Here is a 23,544-nt window from a genome sequence, read left to right as displayed (position 1 = left end):
TCTGTACTGCCCATGACATGGTCATGGGCAGTGCATGTACCCAATGTGGCCCCCAAATCTGCCAGCCTTTTCATGTTGGGGACCTGAACTCAGCGCCACTGTGGCAGACCACAACTTTCACCTCCGCCAACCCATAGGGATCCCTTATCCTGGTGGAGGCAGTGGTCTTCTGGTGGTCCAACCACCAAGATTATAATCTGGCAGTTGGACCATCAGGACCGCCAGAGGGCCAAAACTAGCGGGGTCAGAATCAGCCATTCTAGCAGGTAATTGCTCCCATTCACGGTGTGCAAGTGTTGCTATTGGGTTCCTTCCATTTGGTATGCCCAGAATGTTTTCTTTTGATCACCTGGTTTTGGACTTCACAGTTAGCCTCAATATGTGTATCTCGCCCACAGTAATCACATGGTAAATGGACTGTGCATGTTTACTGTCATGCTTACAGTCAATGTCTGACTTTTTAGATAAGACCACTATGATGCAGCTAGGGTAAGGGGCACATGCTAGTTGCAAATAGACAGGTGTGCACACACCAGTGTGGGCTGCACATGTGAGCCATCTGTTGGGTGAAGCCTGGTAACTGTGCGCAGGCAGCCTGGCACTGAGGGAACACTGCATGGTAAGGTGTTCACTTGGATAGGCCTTAAATTATTAGTGGACAATCACTGGTAAAGGCATTATGGTATACCGTTTTGTCTGGAGTTACACTGTTATATACGCATGGGGGAAATCTGCTTTAGAGTGAAGGTTCACTTTCCCTAGGCCTACAAAGTCTCATAAGATATGAATGTAGGATGAAACATGTGCCCATTTTGAATACACAGGTCCCAAGATCATACATGTACATCTTGTAGGTTAACCAGAATTTTCATATTTGTCTCACTCAGCTCAGGATCAGATCCCAGGCCTTTTGTCTCCCTGCTGGGCCAAGGTTATTACACTGCTCACCAGCAGAAGGAACAAAAGCCTACAGAGACAAAAGGAGTAGTTACCCGTTCTTCACTTAGCTCCTGAGGAGGAAAGGGTGAGGAAGAAAATCTGCATCTGTCAATTAGGTGTCAAACTATTCCAGGATTGTGGTAGACCAGGCCCATGGAACACAGAAGGAAGTCCAGACAACTGGAGCCAACAGGAGGGGGCTCTCCTTTTACATTTTGTTGGGAAAGCCCAGTTAGAGATGTCATGTCCCTCGGGAGTAGTGCTCAGGTCCCCAGAGGTGATGTGAATAGTGACTTCTTGGCAGTGGCTTCTTGCATTGTTCCAGCATGCTGTGCAGGAGCATTGGGACAGGGGTGGAGAGTTGAAGTTGTACCATAGGACTGAGCAGGGATGCCTGGCTTCTAGGACTGTCTGAATTAAATGAATTAAAAACTCCTGCACAAGGAAAAGGGAGAAGTTGTTTTGCAGGAGTTTGTCTCTGGACCTGGAACGTGACAGCAGCAATGCCATGGAAAGCTGGAAGGGCAAGTGCCTAATAGTTTACAGACTCTGCCCACAGCTGAACCCAGGGCCAATGGGTCTCACCAGGAACAGTGAGGCTGGTTCCCTTACACCCTAAATGGAAAAGTTGGGGATAAGATCTGGACTTCTGCATCCCAGAAGGAAAAGGGGATCACCATGAACAAAGGCCAGGAGAAAGCTGAAGCAGGGAGCCAGTCGAACCAGCTTCCTACAAAATGTGCTCATTTGGAAGTGACGAAGCTCACTGAAACTGCTCCTCGTGGCCAGAGGTCATCACCAGAAGAAAATGGCCTTTTAGAGGCTTTGACTGTTGACTACTGCTAAAAACAGAGCATGTGGGGTTCTGCTTCATTGTCCTGAAAATACCCCAGGGTGGGCCAATGCCTGGGGGGTGGCGCAACGGTAATTGATTAAATTATTGGAGAGTCAGGTGTGCATGAGGTCCCCCTTCCCAGAATTTCTTTGGGCATGGAGACCCCATTCCAAGGCTGGAGTATTGATGGTGGGCCCCGGGACCCCATATTTGGGGCCCAGAATAATGAAGAACTGCCAGCTTGAACCCCAAGGATCACCTCCCTGCTCCCTGTGCCTGTGCCTGTGACTGGGAGGACGGGGGAGGGCAGACCACAGCGCGCTACTCGTGCTGTAGGCAGGGGCAGCAGAAACAAAGATGCCAGATCCCGCACCAGCGCTGTTGATTCTGGAGAGTGGGCTGGTATTTTAGGAGCCTTGGGGGTCGCCTGCAGCTCCCCTCCAACCACCATTGCCTTAGGGTGTTCCGGGTGGGACCGGGGCAACCAAATAATAAGAAAAACAAAAGGAAAGGAAAACCAAAACCACCACAGCAATCCCTAACACAGCTGGAGAGCTGTTATTAAAATATTTACTGCTTTCCATCTGAGGGTACCCAATAACTCACTGCAAGGATTATTTGCATACATTTTTCCTTCCTGTAGTGGCCCCAGGACGGCTGCAGCACCACTAACTGGACTTTTGAGTACAGGGTGGTTGCAGGATGTTGAGCCCCCCACCTTTGCCCCCCCAATACAGATTGATAAACTGACATTGGAGTTTCTGGGGTCTTGCAATCTATGACCCCCAGGCTTTTCACCATTTGATTTAAATCAGGTTTAAGTCTGAAGCTTTTATTCTTAGCTGAGAGTGTAATGTTGTCCAGGGGGTGTTCATTTGGGCTGTGTTTTCTATGGTCTTAAAGGGGCTAAAAAATTTACAAAGTTAAAAAACTTAAATCACAATATGTTGATGAAAGTTATTTTTCGAATAATATGAAATGCCCTACTGACAATAATAATTGCATTTTAACATTGCTACTGACTATAGTTCTTTCATGAAGGGATTTTTAGCTTGTGATTATTGGTATTTTTAAATAAGTGACCCTTCGGCAAAGCGCAAAGTCTTCCCTTAGCTATTGATATGGTGCCATGTGACAAAGTCAATAGGCCTGTTTTATTTGAAGTGATGCCCCCCTTAATATTGGGATATCATATCTGATGTAGGCGGGTCTGTGAGTTTGGGTGTCATACCTCTTTATGTGTCAACGGAGTCAAATGTGATTGCAGTGTGCCATCTAAGGCATTTTCAATTAACCTGGTGTATATTTGTAAAAAAAAAATGAGTAGTATTTAGTTGTGTGCATAATAAATGTACATTTCCTTTTACAAATATAAGCACTGACCAGGCGATCATTTTTTGAGTATTAATATTGTGTGCCAGCGAATGGTGATTACTATCCAACACCCACTTCCCTTAATAGGCCTTGCACTTGGACTGCTTTGCTTTGCTACGTTGAGAGAATCAAGCACTACAGAGGGGTGCTTGGTTACCAGTTAAGGAAAATTGTGGACCTATTACTTGCTCAAGTCTCACATCTTGCACAGAAACCCAACTAATATCCCAACTTATTAAAGCAATTACAAGTTTTGGGGTCTAGGTGGGTAGCTGTCAGAGGTGTGGTGTTGGGAGTGGCAGGGAAGGCTTGATGCTGGATGGGAGGAGTGTTGTATACTCCCACATCTTGTAAGAGGGGGTTAGAAATAGGCTTTGCTGAACTTGTTTCCACAATTCTTGCCCAGAACTGCACTAGATTTTACCAAGTGCAATATTCACTCAACAACATTTGGCCCCGTGCCTCAGTGCAAGTGTTCCTGAGTGCGGGAACATTATGGGACCTTGTGATTGAGTACAATGGTCTCCTACCTGGGGTACCAGTCTTCCCAATCCATAATCTGGGGAATGAGCCCACACCGTTACAAAACCCAGAGCCTCATAAAAAAACGTTTTGGAGACCCTCACCCAAAAATACTATCAGCTGTGTATATCCACAGATACTTGTAGCAGATAACAACCCGCCTCATCTCGCTTCCTATGGGTTTAGTCCAGGCCTAATATAGGGGAATGACAAACTACTAATTACTCATTGTTAGAATGGCTGCCACATTTTCCAAATCCACTGTTTGCAGTGGAGGATAGAGCACCTCCCTAATTGGGATGGCGAAAAAGAGAGAAGAGTGACACGGTGATGCTGGAGAGCAGTTTAAATGTTGCATGACTTCTCACTGTTATGTCACCCATGAAGTGTCTCCAAAAATAAGCCACACAGGGACAGGGCTCAGTGGCAACAGAGTTGAAAAACGATGCAGACTAATAACTGGGTAAAACTGAGGACTTAGCTTTCGAACACAGGGTCATGTACTCCATTCTTGTTGTCTGTGGCGTTGTAGTTAACTTATCAGTGAAAAATGTCCAGAATTCACTCTGTAACAGAAAAACTAAATGTACTTCTTATGCATCATTATGTGCAAAGCTTATTAGACTTTTCTCATTGAAACACTTTGGGTCCTGTATCTTAAATATATTCCAGATACTCTAAACATCAGAAACTTTGTCAGAAATGTGTCACAGAACCACTGTCAGAAATGTGCCATGCCTTGCAAACAGTCTAATATCTCATACTCAACAAACCTTTCCTTAATATTTCCTTTAGGTCCCACGTATCCAGAGATTTCCAGAAACATTCCTCACTGAATTGGATGTGCTTATCATGATATTCTCAGATCATATAATTTGGAAATATAGAGATGCTTTAGAAGAAACCAGGAATGCAAACCAGAATATTGCACGATTTCTAAAGGTACAGCTATAATATTTTGATCAAGCCTAGCATATTGTACAACTTTAGTGAGAAATAATTGTCAAATGTCCTTTGCTGCCATTCCACATGGCCATACATGACATCTGACTTCTCATTATCACATTCCTTTGTCACGATGGATAATCGTTCTAATTAGCACTGAATTTAGATTATGATATAATTCTCATCTTTTGCTTTGAACCATTTGTTGTTCTGTGAATATTTTCCTAACCACAGATTTTGATTTTGCCTTGAACGTAAGCAAACCCACAACCTCAGTGGGTGGTATTAGGTGCAGATAGCATGCAACATATTAGTTTTTTTTCTGTGTACACATATTTGCAGCAGAAAATGTCCAAACGTGGAAAGTATCTAAAAAATCCCAGGGATTCTTGCCCTGGATGCTGAGTGTGTCAACATGTAAGAAACTCACATTCTCTTTCATATATGTATAACATTTCCAATCTATAAAGTGATTATACAGATTTATACAATATATACAGTGTATTAAATTATCATTTACTTCTCAGAGTAGTAACAGACACTGCAACACTGTGATCCACTTTCCAAGAAAAGTGGATTAGTATAATTCAGGGACTGCATATGCGAAGACATGGCAAAAAAATGAAATTAATTGAAATTGAATTTTGTAGGACTACTAAAAAGGGCTAATTGCAGTCAGCTCGCAGTGCGTACCTGGACAAGGCTCATTCCGAGCCACTTCCTCCGCATTGCTGTGTTGTGCCGAGAATGTGGGAGAGGCCGCAGCTTGGCGTCAGGTCATAGACCTCCGCGAGCGCACTGTGTGGGCAGAGGGTGTCGGGCGCTTCCTCTCTCTGCCGAGGGGCCACCCTTCCTCAGCGGTCCACAATGTGTCCTCTACAACTAAGTGAGGGGATGCATTGCATCTGGAGCCAAGGCCCACTGCCGAGCGGAGCTCCCACGTTAGGTGGCTATCTTCGATCGTGGCCAGACCATGCCCCCATATCCACCTTTTTGAATACAAGGCACCCTGTTGGTCCTGCGTTAGGGGTGACGTATATGTGTTAAAAAAGAAGGTTTAGGCCTGGCAAAATACTTATTTCCCAGGTCGAACTGGCAGTTTAAAAACTGCACACAAGGGCCACAGTGATAGACCTGTAGGCATGTTTTACAGGGCTGCTTTAGTGGGCGGCACAACTGGTACTTGCAAGTGAATTAAATTTACCAATCAGGTGGATGTCAATTGTACCATATGTTAGAGTGAGTGCACTAGCACTTTAGCACTGTTTAGCAGGGGAAAAGTGAACTGTCCTAATGCCAACAAAAAAGTGTTCAGCAACAGAAGACAAAAAACTGGGGCTGATCCTGCAAAAAATAAACTTGGTCCAACAGGTGGATGTAGCATATTTGACACATTGGCAGCGCAAAATGTAACACACATTTCATGGCAACTGTGGTTTATTAAGGTTGCCAGGCTCATGGGTGGAACCACATTTTGGGGATGTGTCTTTTGGAAAATCAACCAGTGACAGTGTGGTGGCGGAATGTTGTCACCAACTATGGGCACTAAAAAGCAATCCTGAAGTTGGGATATTTTGTCAGTGCTACACAGCGTGTGTGTTGAGCAGCACATCTCTATATTTTACTGATAGTCTGCCACGCTTTCCTAGGTGCTCTTTTAAAGAGATGACACTGCCATAAATGGTGGTGGATTATCCCATCAGTACTGGGTGGCTGATCCAACTTTATTTATAGGGCCCGAGGGTGGACCCATGTCAAACATATTTCTCAAACACATTTTTTAAGATGGCTGTCAATATACTGAAACGATATCAGGATTTTCCGCCCAAAATGAGTGACCATGTAAGTTGCTGGTAATATCTACTTAGCCAAATCAAGGTGGAGGACAAGAGAATGGTGTGAATTGACTGTGAGTGGGTAATGTTGATGGTGGGGTGGGGTATGTTAAAAATCTAAACCTTATTATTCTACTTTAATCCATTTGATTTAGTATATCTATCAAACAGGTTTCAATTTAGATATTACAAATGCTGCACTTTGTCATATTTATATTGTTTTCAAAGCTTCTGTACTTGACAACGTATATTGTTTTAAATATCCTTCCAGTATCTTTCACTACAAATATAAATATTGTATATTTTATTTGTGATATGTGTGGGGATTTTGTTGTTTGTAATGTTTTAATAACTTTCCCACTCTTCTTGTTTTATAGCGCTGCTTTACATTTGCTGACCGTGGCTTTGTCTTTAAGATGATCAACAACTATGTAAATATGTTTAGTCCTGGAGATCACAAAGTAAGAATTTAATTTGAAATGTAATCCGCTGCCTATTCATGATTCTGGTATGCAAATACTTATTGAAGTCTACAGTCACAAGTGTGATAAAGAGCACATCCTTTGTGTTTGAACACATTTCTAAGTGTTTATTTTTCACTAAAATGATTGAGCCAATCCCAAGTTAAAAATTATTCTAATGCACAAAATTTAGAATCTGGAAAGCTGACATAATACTTGACAATAAGCGTGTACAGGAAAACGATATTTAAGGGCAACATTGATCACTCGCCAAACGGCACTCCTTATAATACAGGAGAGAGAAAAACATGTTAGGTAATTGCTAAACTAAGGGCCTCACTTACAAAGATTTGGCTTAGGGCAGCGCCACAAGTCTTTTTGCTGCGCTGCCCCACGCCAAATCGAAAGGGCAGGAATGCATCTTATTTATGAGATATTTGGTGCGTTGTTAGCAGGATTGTTTTTGTGAAAGAAGGAACACAAAAACATGCCATGGAGGCGTTTTCCTCATTCTATGTATGCTGCAAAATGCACACATGGAAAGCAGTGGCGGCCGGCAGCTTTCGGAGGTAAAGCACACACACACACACTCCTTCTTTCACACACAGACACGCACGCACGCACATCCATCAACAACACTCATACCATTCAAACATGCATGCACGCACCAAGCATTCATTTTAAAACATCACACACAGTCATTCTTTCACGCACGCTCGCACAGTTATTAACACTCATAACATTCAAACATGCACGCATGCACCAAACATTCATTTTAAAAGATCACACACACTCATTCTTTCACACACGCACGCATGCACGCACATCCATTAACAGCACTCATAACACTTAAACATACACGTGTGCACCAAACATTCAATTTAAAACATCACACACACACTTACCTTCAGCCTCCAGGTCCCAGGAGGGTTGGGACCTTAGGTCAGCCAATGAGGGAAGGCAGCAGTCCCAGGCTCGTCACAGAGTGGGATGGGGTCAGTGAACTGCTGTCCCCACCTCACTCTGTGACGAAGTGACACTGATTGACACTCGCCCTGGGCGCTTCAGGGCTTAAACCTGAAGCGCCCAGGGCGAGTGTCAATCAGTGACGCTTTCCTCGTCACCCAGGGGAGGGCCTCGAGGCACCTTTGCTGAGCCAAGAAAGTCACGCCCATAGGAGCTATGACCTCCTCAGCACAGCAAAGTTCAACTAAGGCAGCCAGGAGTCTGCACAAATCGCGCATGGCTCACTCCTGGCTGTCTGAGCTGAAAATGAAGAGTGTCTGTCAGGCTGGCCTTTGTTCAGTCTGACGGGCACTCTTCATGAGGGGCAAAAGGTGGGGGGGTGGCCCCTCCGCCCTCAAGGACAGGCCGCCACTGATGGAAAGAGAGAAAAACAAGCGAATTAAAAATATTTCTCCTCATTATGGCTGCATAAGGTTTTGGAGATGCCCCAGGTTTACGTGATGTTGTAAATCAGGGGCAGCATCAAAATCCATGGGTGTTGCGTGGGAACACCCACCGAAATGCCAATGGAACGCCTTCTTGACGTGATTTGGACTGCCTGTCCTTACTCGATATCTATGTGGCCATGCAAAGTTACGCAGGGTGGTTTTGTGTTGTCTCATACTTATGACTGAGGGACCTGCGCCACCGGAGTGTCTAAAAAAGTGACGCTGCGGTGGCGCAGTCCTCTTGTAAATAATCTCCTATGTTTACGCTTCTAGTTTGCAAACAGTGAATTTGACAGCAATATTCGACAATTCAGAGCATAAGTCCCATCAAAGGAAGATACTAACCAAATGAGGTTTACTTCATTTCATGCTGAAATAAGTGAATTTAGAACCCACAGTCCACATGCCCCTCACTGCAACAAGAAATTATGAATGCGTTGGATTTTGATTGGTTCTCATCAGTAGAATGTAGACTTAAACTAAGAAAAAGGTGATATGGTTTCTTTATATAGAGTGCATTCTTTTTTTGTAATTGATTGAGACCGCAATGGAAGAGAGTGCTACTCAGAGAAATTACCAGTAGTTGGTAAGGTTCAAGAAATCCCACCTACTGTTTTGTGTACCAATGCAGGGAAGATTTTAAAATCTAATTTTGAATAAGGTTTATTCAGTCGCAATGTGGTACTGTACAGTCTTGGTTGTGAAGCCAATAATCATAGTGAACCTGCCAGTAAAATAGATTTGCAATTTATACAAATTATGTAATAAACGTACCTGGCACTAAAATAGATGGTGCAACAAAGTATAACCCTTTCTTAAATGATTTTCTTCACACATATTAAGAACACATAAACTAAAGGAATAACACAAGATGGCACGAAACGTCTCAGGTTATGGCAAAGTTCACCCGGATGTAGTCTAAAAAATAAATTTTAACTTTTTTTTTGCTTTGAATTTAGTTAAAACTGGAAGGAGAAAATCCACGGTTTTATTATAGTCATGGCGTGCTGTGTTGCATCAGTTAAGTTTACAGGACACTGCCGGTTTATTTTTGCTTGCAAAACAGCATAATGGGGAAGGAAAGAGGGCCATGGACTGGCTCGTCCTTAACTGAGCTGCCTAGACAGGCCTTACTTTGACCCAGGCCAGGCTTTACCCTGGTGTGGCTCGCTCACCTATTCTGACACCAAAAAAGAAATTATCAAAATGTATCGCGTTGCGCAGTGGAGGTTGGAGAGTTTTGAAAATGATACATTTTCTATTTTAATAGAAATTGAAGTTTATCTAACAAACCGTGTTGCCAGCTCATGAACATGTGTTCTAGAAATGAAATGCAGTCTGAGATGGTATTCAAGCGAGCCCTGTTGGATTAAAGCTGCACTGTAAATGTAATCTACAAATCATTGTTAGCAAAGTGTGGAAATGTAACAACCTTTGCATTTACAGGAAGCATTTGTTTATAGTGGCAGATACGCTAAATATTGGCATAATTACGAACATCATAGGCAGGGAAAGAGGTTTAACTGGACAGAGAAAGTTAAGAAATTAACAAAGCATAACATTTTATTACATTTTCGATGATAAAAAATCTGTCATCAAAACGTCTCTACTTAAAAACTCAAAAGAGACAATAATGGTTTACCGACCTGTTAGTGAAGTTAGTGGTGTTTATCTGCACTGTGTCTGCTCTGGCTCTGCACTCTGCTTGGACACACGTGTATTGTTGGATCCTATTGGTTCTGAAAGGTAGCCAATCCTACCTATTCTCCCACAGGCTTGCCTATTTCTATTCACTAGGTCATGGTTTATGTGAAGCTGACAACATCACGCAGAGCTATTGCAATAAACAACGATTGCAATGTTTTGTAATTGATGTATTTTCCTCTCCCTTTCTCTGAGGGAGCCTAATAAACACTGGTATTTTACTAGGGCTAGTTTGAACGACACCCTTAACTCCGTAGCCATAGCAGACAATCGCTGGTTAACTGCATAACACGTGTGCAATTAGTGCAACATTAGGGATTTTGCTTAACGTTATGTTCCTTGCTTAAACAGCAGGATAATGTTCTCTTTTATGAAGGGGCTGCAATGTGCCTCTTTAATACTGGAAGGGCGTGCCCCAAATCTCTTTATGGCGAGCCACCACTGTAGAAACCTGGTCTCTCTTGTGCAGCACATACACATAGATGTTCCTAGGGGCAGAGCACTAAACATGACAAAAAATACCTCACTGTGCTAAACCCAGAAAGGATTTTGACAATGGCTAACAGTGCTTCACCTGTTCTCTTGGAGAGGATTACCTTTTCTCTAGACCCCTCACAATCAAATGTTCGAGAATTCAAACTTCAATTTCTTTAACATCATCACCTGTTGGGGCACCATATTCTATCTACTTTAGAAATTAGTACAAGCCTACATCCTTAATACGACAGACATTAGGTACAATATGATAGACGTTAAGTACAATGTGTAATACACTGTACCTTTCTCTCTCTATCATGTCTTACCTGCATTCAGCTGCCCCCTTTCGTAATATTTTAAGTTTGTGTTGATTATTAACACTGAGAGTCTGATTTACAAAGGTAAACTTAGACCTAAAGTTAAGTTTAGGCGTGAAGGCTAAGGGCTCAATTCACAAAGGTAAACTTAGACTTAAAATCTTAGTTTACCTTTGTGAATCGGACCTTAGACTTCAGGTCTAAACTTAGACCTCGGATCTAAGTTTACCTTTGTGAATCGGGCCTTAGACTTCAGGTCTAAACTTAGACCTCGGATCTAAGTTTACCTTTGTGAATTGGACCCCCCACACTAGTTCCACTGCAGCACAAATTTAGGTTATGTAAACCACTAGTTAAATATAACTCAATTTCTATTCTAATTTTCCAGATTTTATACCAGTTCAAATTTGATTTTATTCAAGAAGTATGTAACCATGAACACTTCATTCCTCTCTGTCTACCAATCCGATCTGCAAACATCCCAGGTAATATTTTACATTTCTAAAGTTGCTTTATTGTATGTTGCAATTTCAAATCTTGGTTAAAGTGAACAGCTGGGGGTTGTGATTACGAATTTGCAGGAGCACCTCCTTCTGTGCTGGAAAATTACATCTTAGATTGTGAGTTGTGAATAGGTGTGAATAGTAAGTGTTGGAAAGTGGGTTATTAGTAGGTAAAGGTATGCAGCTTCATCTAGTAATAATACCACATTCATTAATAGGGTCTAGTCAAGCCTCAATAAATTAATCCATGCTCAACCCTTGGTAGCTTGGCATCGAGCAGTCAGGCTTAATGTAGGAGACAGGTAAGTGTAAAGCATTCAATATCAGCAAAACAGTAAACAAGTAATAGACAAGACACAATAAAACTCAACCACAAATTTATAACAATAGAGCATATTTTTTATCTTTAAAATGACACCAAAATGACAAAAATCCAATCTAGGGAACCAGAGATATTAATTTTTAAAGAACAAAATGCAGTATAGCGTCTAAAAGCATAAAGTGCCAAACGCGGCTATGTCGTCTCGCTGAACAGAATCAAATGAAATGTAAAAGTTGAAGCCGATCACGATGGAGCGCAGGTCAGATTCTGTCCCAGATTAGCTCTGTTGAAGTTTTACCTTCTCAGGTTTTGTGCCAAGAGTTCCGTTCATGATATAGAAGTTTGGAGGAGGGAGAGCATCTCTGGCGATGGTCAGCGGGGGTGAAGAGCTGGACGGGCGGGTTGTAGCCTTGTGGTGCTGATCTACACCAAGGAATAATGTTTGGTTGGCCAAGATGCGAACTAGTGGGGGCTTGCCTGATTCTTTGTGCAAGTGCCGTGATTCTGATATAAACGGGCCCATTCACGGTTGGGAAGGGCCCAAAAGCTTGAATTAGAGAGCTTGAGAACCTCTCCAAGGGCCCACGACCTAAGAGGAGCATCTTGGGGGGTCAATGGATCCGGGAGCTGTACTCCTGTTGATTCCTGGTTTCTGTGGGGAGAAAAGTATCCTCTAGCGCTGGTCAAGGGTTCAGAAGCTCTGATTTGCCACTTGGGTGCTAGTACTCAGTTTCCCTCAACTCCCCTTCACAGAGAAGGATAAATCCAGTTGCTACTGGGGATCTGGGGGTGATTCTGTCTTTGGGCTTGCAGGTGACTTCTTCCAGCACTTTTCTACCTGTTGCTGCTCAGGGACTTACACATTTTCCTTTAAGATAGGCACAGTCCTTTCTTTGGTGGAGCTTTGAGAGTGCAGCTGGTGCAAACCTTCTGAGTACAAGCCTTCTGTGGTGCAGTCCAAAAGTTCAGCAGGGCAGTCTTTTTCTTTGTGTTCCAGGCAGAGTTCTGAGGGGCTCCTGCAGCTCTATCCCATTTATTCCCCATTCTGGGTTGGCAAGGGGGGACACACCAACCAGTTGGGTTCAAGTAGACTCCCTCTGTTATGACCACTTCCCGGGAAGTGTGGCATATTTTTGTACCAGAATTCACAGTTCACGAAAACCTCTAAATGGAAAAATTATCTTCTTGGAGTGCAAGTCTGGCTAACCTAACCCACAGGTGTGGCTAACATTTCCCCACACTCCCCTTCCAGCCCCTGTCTTTATCTAATTAGGAAGACTTTGTATTCTGGCTGGGGATCAAACAAGTGGGGGGCTAGTCTGGGTTCCATGACCTCTCTATCTCTTCAGCCACTTTCTGTCGTAGCTTCTCCAGGAAACAGATCACCTCCCACCAACTGGCTGTATTGCTTCAGCCCAGGGCTCTTCACACCTACTCAGGGAGCAGCTTGGCTCAGGCTGTAAAAAGGCTGACTAATCAGAATAGGCTGCTACAGGGTTATTTTAGGTAACTTCAGGATAGCATGCTCTAAACTATTTTCCTTCAATAGTTATAATGAATCCAACCTTGACATGTTGTTGGGCGTATTGTAACTATTATGTTGATACATTGAATCAGGTTGCTGCTAACTCCAATCATATGTTAGGCTTTATTAATGTTAATTAAAACTTTCCCATGGTAACCTATGGGCTAGCAGCACTACAATGAGGAAAAAGACTTTGGCTGTATTTCCCCAGGGCATATAAAACATATCTTGTAGTGTCCCTACTTTTTATAACAAGGTACCCTACTTTTGAGACACCATAGTGGTGACATACGTAATAGCAAGGTAGTTTTGGACTTTAGAAGTACTTTTAATTCCAAAGCCAAATTTTTACCTAGTTTTATTCTACAACCAGCCTGCAAGGCTGCTTGGCCTTAAACTGACACTAGACATCACTGCTGTGCATACTTAAGTGCATTAAATCCACTTGTCACTCTAAGCCTCCCTGCCCTATTATATACTAGGGACTTACGGTAGGGTGCCTTGGTAAATTATAACTATACCAAACACCATATACTTTTAGGGACTGTGCACTGGCCCTGGTTAGCAAAAAATGGGGGTTATCTGTACAAAAAGGATGACTTTCCTATATTTAGGGTATCATAGAACCTCCTACAGCTCATGCAGCAGTATAGGGTTGTTGCTTGTGAATAAGGGAAATAAACATGGACAGTTTATTAGATAGATCACAGATTGCAGACATGTAGTTCTATGGGATTTTGACTTGTGAACAGTCTAGTAGGAGGGAAATCAGGGCATGAGCTGCTGTGCAACAGGCTGATGAGTAGGCTTGTAAAGCGCAAATTTATCAAGTGAAATATGCAGAAATCCTGAACTTGATTTTATGTGAATCTGGCAAAAGTTCTTAAGCCTTTCCATTATGCAAAAATACATAGTGTGTTTTTAAAGCAAGCGTGCATCTTACATAGGAAAATCTCCAAGGTGCTGGCCGGTGGCAGGTTTGCGTAAAAATGTCTAGCCATGAAACATTTCCTGCTCAAACCACTCTTGTTGCTGTTACTCACAAGTCTTTTTTATGCGCTGTGAACTTTTTTCTAAAAAAACAATTTTTGTTTAAGATTTTAATTACTGATTTTGCTCTGTGGGGTGTAATATTAAATAATTCCATAAAATTCTGTAAATGTTTGCATAGAAAATTACATAGTTTAGCACATCCCAGTAAAAAAAAAAGGCTGGTTATATGGGGGAAAAGAGAGCACTGCCTACCATACAAGCAAAAAGGGTGGCCAGTGAAATGTGCAACCAAAGCATCACTTCTTGGGCAAGTAGTAGAATGTAATTATGACACATGAACTTCATGGTGGTTTTGCGTTGGTACAATCAAAACACTGAATACTGTGCGGTAAGAAGGGATATGACCAACTCTGCCATGGCTGTCAGTTTATTTCCTCATCCATTGTTTAGGTGACACATAATAGATCTCGTGTCCAATGCTCAGGGCTCTCTAATTGTCAAACATCTGGAAACCCACAGAGATAAAGTTGAAACATACAGGTCAATAGTCACTTAGCAAGATTCCTTGAGAGTCTCTGTTCTGTGGTACTGCCGTTCATGGTGAAGTGTAATGAAATTAAAACAAATGTCAGGAAATGACTGGGCTCACCCACCTTCTATCCTGCTTGTTAAAAAATTGTGCTTTATCATCGTGAACAAGCTCTTCCCTTTTCTTCTCTTCTCGCTCTTATCTCCCTTCTTTCTTTTTCTCCTGCATACCTGGGGAGATGTACAATAAACAAATGCACATGCTTTAACACATACAAGAACACATGAATGTAAACAAGGGAAACATACAAACATTCGATTGGATGTAGGAATACACTTAAAACACAACAAGCACACAAGGCAAACACACCAATCTAGTGGATCCTATTTAGTTTTAATGGGAATCAGGAATTAAGCTCAGCCTTCAGCGTGCAGGCCTGTGCCCCCATTACCTAGTGACTTTTAATCTACTTAGGTTGCTCTGTTTTAGCACATTTATTTAATTATTTCTTCCAAGATTGCCACTATGTTTATAGTTAGGAAGATGTTTTAGTTTCACGTTATCAGTGCCACTCTGTAAAGGCATCACTATCAGCATAAAAGATAAATGAGGTATTCACATCATGTACTCTCCCACTTTTGTGTGACAGTAACATAATGTACCTTTTCAGGGAATCGTTTACACAATTGCCGCCCCAAGCATGCCTTCCTATCTATTGTTTGGGAACATACCTGTTCAGATCTGTATAAATACATCTAACTCAGACAAGATAATCATAGGGATTCCTACCGGATGCCATCAACGCTATCTATGCTACATGTCCCCTTCATGCTGACCTAGTCTTCGAGTCCCCACGGAGTCTGATCTAGAGACCTCATTCCAAGGTAACGAGGGTTTGGGGCTGTTCTCATAGACATGGTACTGGCAGATTAGGTTTAGCACACCTAGCTCTCTTAAGGTTAGAGATTAGGTCCATCATACCAGAGTATTAGGGTTCATCTCACATCTACTTTACAATCTATGTTATTGCTAGATGGTGGGGGTCTTTGTATTTATGACTCTCGTTTTTACCATTCTCTTTCTTTCATTGTTCATTTTCCTAATCATTGCAGCCCACGCAATTTACAGTAGATTGCAGTCTTGTTAATAAAACCTATTGACAACTTTACTGCATCTCTTTCATTGCTTGTGTATGACTGAGACATGTTGCTCATGTGAGAAAAGGGTAATCTTTGTTTAACCACGACCTTTCCTGAGATCTCGCACTCTTGAGTCCATGAGTAAAGGCTGCCACAAATCACCTTTTACTGTTTGGGTTTTGCTTGTCAGCTGGGAGGGTTGGGTTGCTCCTTTTTCACCAGCTTGTAAATGTGACACAGTGTAGGGGACTGCTTGCGTCGTCGCAGCATCACAAAAATGTGACGCTATGGCGGTGCAAGAGGCTTGTAAATAAGCCTCCTAGTAACTTGGGGTTCACTGCTCTAATGAGCAGGTGTTCAGTGGGAGCAAGGGCTTCTGTGCAAGGCTGTGGTAGAAGGAGGAATGTAGAAGGGTTGTGGGGTTTGGAGATGTAGTGTCCTTGCCAGAAAAGGAAGTCAGCTGGGGCCAGGGGACAAGGCCTGCCTGCTGTTGCAGCCAAAGAATACAGTGATTTTATAGGCCTTTTTTTCAGCCCGTACAATCAGTTTCAGTTTTCCCACACCTGGGAAAATCAGGTGCAAAAACAATTGGCCATTTATGATTGGGCAGAGCTGAATTCAATATGGGAATTGTGCTTTGCTCATCAGTTAATGAGGACCAATGATTATAAAGACAGACTCACACCCGTTGTGCTTCATTTAGAGTAGGTTCCAAAGTGTAAGCATGTGTTTAATATACAGTAAGCAAAGTACTGCAACATTAGTGCATTGTTTCTTTTTAAAGCAATACAGTTGTACCACATAACAGTTGCAGCGATACCGCATCACAATTTTTTTTAATGCTGAACGAGTTAACACTCTCAAAAAACGTGTGTAAACTCTACATCATTAAATGCTGGAAAAACAAGTGGAAAAACGTTCTTCGTACCATCTCACATCCAAGACTCACAGTAGTACCATTAATACCTGGCATTGAAGCACAATTTCTGATTTGTGGTAATACCACAATTGTCCCAAATTATTCTAAATGAAGGCCTTAGAGCTGAATTTATTAAAGGTTGCCTTGCACATAGACTGATGCCAAGGTATCTTTCTTCACGTATTTGAAGCTGATGTCGGTGCACTGTGGTATTTTCTCACGAATCTTATCCTGGTTGCAGGCAACACCACTTCACAGCTCTTTCTTAGATAGCTCAACAAAGCAAGGCAGAGTAAAGAATCTTTGGTTACTGTCAATCTAGTCAACGCTGTCCAGGTTTGACTTCTGGTTTAGTAGACACTCTAATCAGTGGTGGGTGTGTACGCCGAGGCACCTCATAAAGTTACCTTATCTGATCTAAACTGTGTCCAAGGGAGACTAGCTGTAATTCCCTCACCCCAAGTCAGTTTGAGAGAAAAACTGTCCGGTATCCCTTTATCTTCATGACTGCTGAAATGAAAAGAACAGGAACCACTATACAAGGATTGAAGTGCATATGCTACCCGAGAAACATTTGCATGCGCTATTCACTACCCAACAATAAACATCATAGACGTATCCCTTGTGCCGCTTTTGCTTGCAATACACATTTGGAAGCTTAAGCAGTCATTCAAAGAAGGGGATTTTGAGACATGTGTAATAAATTAGTTGGTCTCTGTTAGACCTGACAGCCTTAGGGTAGTCACCCCTAACTTTTTGCCTGCCTGCCTGCCTCCCTCCACTTTTTGGACACTGTTTTTGCTGGTTTTTAGACTCTGCGCACTTTACCACTGCTAACCAGTGCTAAAGTGCATATGCTCTCTCCCTTAAAACATGGTAACCTTGAATCATACCTGATTAGACTATTAATTTAGTTATAAGTCCCTAGTAAAGTGCACTTCATGTGCATAGGGCTGGTAAGTTAAATGCTACTAGTGGGCCTGCAGCACTGGTTGTGCCACCCACTTAAGTAGCCCCTTTTTTCCTTGTCTCAGGCCTGCCATTGCAAGGCCTGTGTGTGCAGTTTCACTGCCACCTCGACTTGGCATTTAAAGCTACTTGCCAAGCCTAGAACTCCTCTTTTTCTACATATAAGTCACCCTTAATGTGTGCCCTAGGTAACCCCTAGAGCAGGGTGCTGTGTGGGTAAAAGGCAGGACATGTACCTGTGTAGTTATATGTCCTGGTAGTGTAAAACTCCTAAATTCGTTTTTGCACTACTGTGAGGCCTGCTCCCTTCATAGGCTAACATTGGGGCTGCCCTCATACACTGTTGAAGTGGCAGCTGCTGATCTGAAAGGAGCAGGAGTCTCATATTTAGTATGGCCAGAATGGTAATACAAAGTCCTGCTGACTGGTGAAGTCGGATTTAATATTACTATTCTAGAAATGCCACTTTTAGAAAGTGAGCATTTCTTTGCACTTAAATCCTTCTGTGCCTTACAATCCACGTCTGGCTGGGCTTGGTTGACAGCTCCTTGTGCATTCACTCAGACACACCCCAAACACAGGGTACTCAGCCTCACTTGCATACATCTGCATTTTGAATGGGTCTTCCTGGGCTGGGAGGGTGGAGGGCCTGCTCTCACACAAAGGACTGCCACACCCCCTACTGGGACCCTGGCAGACAGGATTGAACTGAAAGGGGACCTGGTGCACTTCTTAGCCACTCTTTGAAGTCTCCCCCACTTCAAAGGCACATTTGGGTATAAAACAGGGCCTCTGCCCTACCTCATCAGACACTTGCTGGAGAAGAAACCTGAACCAGAAACTACATCCTGCCAAGAAGAACTGCCTGACTGCTCAAAGGACTCACCTGTCTGCTTTCTACAAAGGACTGCTGCCTTGCTGTTGCCCTGCTGCCTTGCTGAACTCTTGTCTGGCTGTGAAAGTGCTCTCCAAGGGCTTGGATAGAGCTTGCCTCCTGTTCCCTGAAGTCTCAGGACCAAAAAGACTTCTCTCTTTCACTTGGACGCTCCGTGCGCCGAAAATTTCGACGCACAGCTTCTTACGCGGCGAGAAAAACGCCGCACTCCGACGCTGATCGACGCGACGCTCTTGGGACGATCGAAGATCCGACGCACGGCCTTGCAAGGACAACGCCGCCTGACCTCTAGAGGAGAAATCGACGCGACGCCTGCCGTGAGATCGTAATTTCAACGCGCAGCCCCGCAGATCGAAGTCTAGAGGAGAAATCGACGCGACGCCTGCCGTGAGATCGTAATTTCGACGCGCAGCCCCGCAGACCGACGCGCAGCCGGAGAACAAGCAGGAAAATCCACGCTCAGACCCGGGACATCTGGTAATCCCCGCGATCCACAGAAAGAGACTGTCCGCGCGCCGGAAAACAACACCCGACTTCCCCGCGTGGAAAATAACGACGCAAGTCCGTGTGTGCTGGGGAGAAATCGACGCACACCCCCGTTTTCCACGCACCTCTTCTTTTGTGGCCCTCTGAGGAGATTTTCCACCAGAAACCAGGTACTTTGTGCTTAAAAGAGACTTTGTTTACATTCTAAAGACTTAAGACACTTTATATCACTTCCCTGTGATATTTCTACAATTTTCCATTGCAACGTTATTCTTTTTGACCTACAATTACCCTGATAAATATTATATATTGTTCTAAACACTGTGTGGTGTATTTTTGTGGTGCTATATGGTGGTATTGTATGATTTATTGCACAAATACTTTACACATTGCCTTCTAAGTTAAGCCTGACTGCTCGTGCCAAGCTACCAGAGGGTGGGCACAGGATAATCTTGGATTGTGTGTGACTTACCCTGACTAGAGTGAGGGCTTTTGCTTGGACAGGGGGTAACCTGACTGGCAACCAACATTTCTAACATTGGTGATCAGCGGTGAGGATAGGACTTGTATTTGTGCAGTGACATACAGTAGCTAAGTATTTCACTACCTACCCACAGTTGAAGGTCAACTTGGTTTTTAATCTCTTTTTGAAAACCTGATTTTTTTCCTGACAATTTTCAAAAACTAAATCCTCACTCAACATGTCTCTGACTGGGTCTCAGACAGGGGACTTTGACCTAGTCCAGTTGGATACATATACGGTCAAACAACTAAGAGGATTCTGCAGGGCACTGAGGGTACCCACCCAAGGGGCCTCCAGAAAGGAGGACTTTCAAGTGGCGCTGAGGGCCTGGGCAGAAGCCCATTTAGAGGATGATGAGGAAGAGGAGCCAGAAAATGGCACCTCAGAGGAATTTTCACTATCTGTGGATGGTGTTACCACTGCAATTGTGCCCCCTTCCAGACCAGGGAGCAGTGTCTCTATGCAAAGCCTGACCGCAGAGGAAAGGAGAGAGGAAAGGGAGTTCCAATTGCAAATGGCAAAACTGAAAATTGAGGCTCAACAGGAGGAGAGAAGGGCAGAGAGAGAAGCCAAACAAGCTGAAGCTGAAAGAACAGCCAAGCAAGCAGAAGCTGAAAGAGCAGCCAAACAAGCAGAAGCTGAAAGAGCAGCCAAACAAGTGGTAGCTGAAAGAGCTTTGGCTGAAAAGAAACTATTACTGGCTCATGAACTGAGTCTCAAGGAGCTGGAGATCAAGGCGAGACAGTCTGAATCCAGCAATAATGGTGGCAGCATACAGACAGGACCTGCTGGAGAAAAGAAGGTTCGTATACCCAAAAATGTGGTGCCCAGTTTTGTGGTGGGAGATGACATAGATAAATGGTTAGCTGCTTATGAAGTTGCACTAAGGGCTCATGAGGTTCCTGAAGGGCAATGGGGGGTAGCTATGTGAGGTTATGTGCCGCCATTGGGGAGGGACACACTTCTCACATTGGATCAACCTGATCAAAACACATACCCACTTCAGAAAGCCATTTTACTTGCCAAGTTTGGGCTGACCCCTGAGGGATACCGTCAGAGGTTCAGGGACAGCACCAAACAAACCACACAAACATGGGTGGATTTCTTTGATTTCTCCAGTAAGGCACTGAATGGATGGGTGCGGGGCAACAAAGTAGCAGATTATAAAGGTTTATATGACTTGATTCTGAGAGAGCATATGCTTAATGTTACTTATACAGATTTGCGCCAGCACCTAGTGGATAGTAAGCTGACTGATACCAGGAAGCTTGCTGAGGAGGCGGACCTCTGGGTTAGCACCAGAGTGTCCAAGAAGGTACCTGGGGGGGACTCCCACAAAGGTGGTCAGGGTTCCCAACAGAAGAAAGAGGGGGGAGATAAACTTGCAGATAAGGAACTCTCTAAAGGCCCCCAAAACAATTCCCAGGGAGGGGGTGGCAACCCTTCCTTTTCCAAATTTGGGAAAAAGCCAGGGACATATGACAAGTCAGGGAAATCTAGCCCCAAATGCATGGAGTGTTACCAGTATGGTCACTACAAAGGCGATCCACAGTGCCCCAAGAGGGCACCGTCCACTACTGGACAGGCACCTGGGTTGACTAGTGTAGCACTCGGGGGGAGATGGACCCAAGTAGCTTTGGGGAGCAGGTAGATATTTCCCTAGTGTCCCTGGGAGAAGGAGAAATAGTGCCCAAGGCCCACATGCCCAGAAATACTTCCAAGTACCGGCAGTGGGTCACCATTGATGGGCAGAAGGTGGAGGCTCTGCGTGACACAGGAGCCAGTATGACTACTATCAAGAGTCAGCTGGTGTCAACAGAGCAGATAGTACCTAATACATTCCACCAGGTCAGAGTCGCTGACAATCGCGAGAGTCACCTACCGGTGGCTCTGGTTCCCTTTGAGTGGGGGGGGTCTCTGGTACTCTGAAAGTAGCTGTGAGTCCTGCCATGCCTGTAGATTGTCTGTTAGGCAATGATCTTGAGCACACTGCTTGGAAAGAAGTGGAGCTCAGGTCTCACCTGGAGATGTTAGGGTTGCCTGAGTGGGTCTGCATGACCACACAGTCCATGGTTGACCGCGAGGGAAGTCAAGGGCATCTGGAGCCTGGAACGATGGCCCAGAGGGCTGCCAGGAGGAGGGACCAGGGGTGCGGGAAACCGGCCCAGAAGTTCCCACAGTAGCTGACGGGGCTCCTGAGGAGGATGCTCCCGAGCCAACTGGGTAAGACATTGCCGCCCTAGGTGACTTACCTGAGCTTGCTGGCTGGCAAGTTGAGGGTGGACCCACCAGGGAGGAATTCTGCAAGGCGCAGAAAGAATGTCCCACTCTGGAAGGTTTGAGGAAACAAGCCTCAAACCAGGCAGCAGGCGACGCCTCTGGCGATCACCACCTATATTGGGAGAATGATCTCCTCTACAGTGAGCCTAAGGCTCCGGGCTTTGGGGCAGCACGTATGCTGGTGGTCCCCCAATGTTACCGAACCTTCCTACTGGGTCTGGCTCACGACATTCCCCTGGCACGACATTTGGGGCAGGACAATACCTTTAACAGGCTTGTCACCCACTTTTATTGGCCCAAAATGAGGACACACTCAGATAAGTTCTGCAGATCTTGTCCTACCTGCCAGGCCAGTGGTAAAGCAGGAAAAAGGGTTAAAACCCCCCTGATCCCACTTCCTGTCGTTGGCACCCCCTTTGAAAGGGTGGGCATCGACATTGTTGGTCCCTTGGACCCCAAAACTGCCTTAGGCAACAGGTTCATCCTGGTTTTGGTGGACCATGCCACCCGTTACCCAGAGGCAATCCCTCTGAGGACCGTAACTGCACAAGTGGTGGCCAGAACCTTGATGGGGATATTTACCCCTGTGGGATTCCCCAAGGAAATAGTGTCTGACAGAGGCACTAACTTCATGTCTGCATACATGAAGTCTCTGTGGGATGCGTGTGGTGTGACTTACAAGTTCACCACACCCTATCACCCCCCGTCTAATGGTCTTGTGGAGAGATTCAACAAGACCCTGAAAGGCATGATTGGTGGCCTCCCTGAGGCCATGAGGCGTAAGTGGGACGTCCTCTTACCATGCCTTCTCTTTGCTTACAGAGAGGTCCCCCAGAGGGGGGTAGGGTTCAGCCCCTTTGAACTTCTCTACGGGTACCCTGTCAGGGGACCCTTAAGCATTGTCCAGGAGGGATTGGAGAAAGCTCCGAAGACACCCCCGCAGGATGTGGTCAGCTATATGTTGGCCCTCCGCAACCAGATGACCCGCTTCTGGAAAGAAGCCCAAGATAACCTTGAGGCCAGTCAAGAGGTGATGAAACAATGGTATGACCAGAAGGCCACCCTGGTAGAGTTTCAACCTGGAGACAAAGTGTGGGTAATGGAGCCAGTAGAGCCCAGAGCTCTCCAGGACCGCTGGTCTGGCCCATTTGAAATAAAGGAGCGGAAAGGGGAGGCCACTTACCTAGTGGACCTCCAAACCCCTAGGAATCCCCTAAGGGTGCTCCATGTGAACCGACTAAAAGCTCATTTTGAGAGGTCAGAGATCAACATGCTTCTGGTCACAGATGAAGGAACGGAAGAGGAGAGTGAACCTCTCCCCAACCTCCTCTCTGCCCAAGAAGGTGATGGGTCAGTAAGCGGGGTCATTCTGTCTGACTCCCTGACTCTAAATCAGAAAGGAGACTGCTATGAGCTGTTGGAGCAGTTCTCCCCCCTGTTCTCCCTTACTCCTGGACTGACCCACCTCTGTGTTCATGATATTGACACTGGTGACAGTCTCCCTGTGAAAAACAAAATTTACAGGTTGTCGGATAAGGTGAAGGCCAGCATCAAGGAGGAGGTCTCCAAGATGTTGACTCTAGGGGTTATTGAGAAAT

At 44.5% G+C, this 23,544-nt stretch overlaps 1 protein-coding gene across 5 annotated transcripts in view; it reads left to right on the top strand.

Annotated features, from left to right (window-relative positions):
* DOCK10 (dedicator of cytokinesis 10) overlaps nt 1-23,544 on the top strand; it is a 1,618,956-nt gene that overhangs the window by 1,150,934 nt on the left and 444,478 nt on the right. For all 5 annotated transcript variants that reach the window (XM_069213493.1, XM_069213489.1, XM_069213490.1 and 2 more), the window contains exons 28-30: nt 4,466-4,612; nt 6,828-6,911; nt 11,252-11,348. In XM_069213493.1, the coding sequence (XP_069069594.1) occupies nt 4,466-4,612; nt 6,828-6,911; nt 11,252-11,348 (328 nt within the window). The remainder of the gene's footprint in view (nt 1-4,465; nt 4,613-6,827; nt 6,912-11,251; nt 11,349-23,544) is intronic.

Source organism: Pleurodeles waltl, chromosome 11 (assembly GCF_031143425.1).
Source record: "Pleurodeles waltl isolate 20211129_DDA chromosome 11, aPleWal1.hap1.20221129, whole genome shotgun sequence".
In the NCBI taxonomy this organism is placed as follows: Eukaryota; Metazoa; Chordata; class Amphibia; order Caudata; family Salamandridae; genus Pleurodeles; species Pleurodeles waltl.
This window is presented reverse-complemented; position numbering and strand designations above follow the sequence as displayed.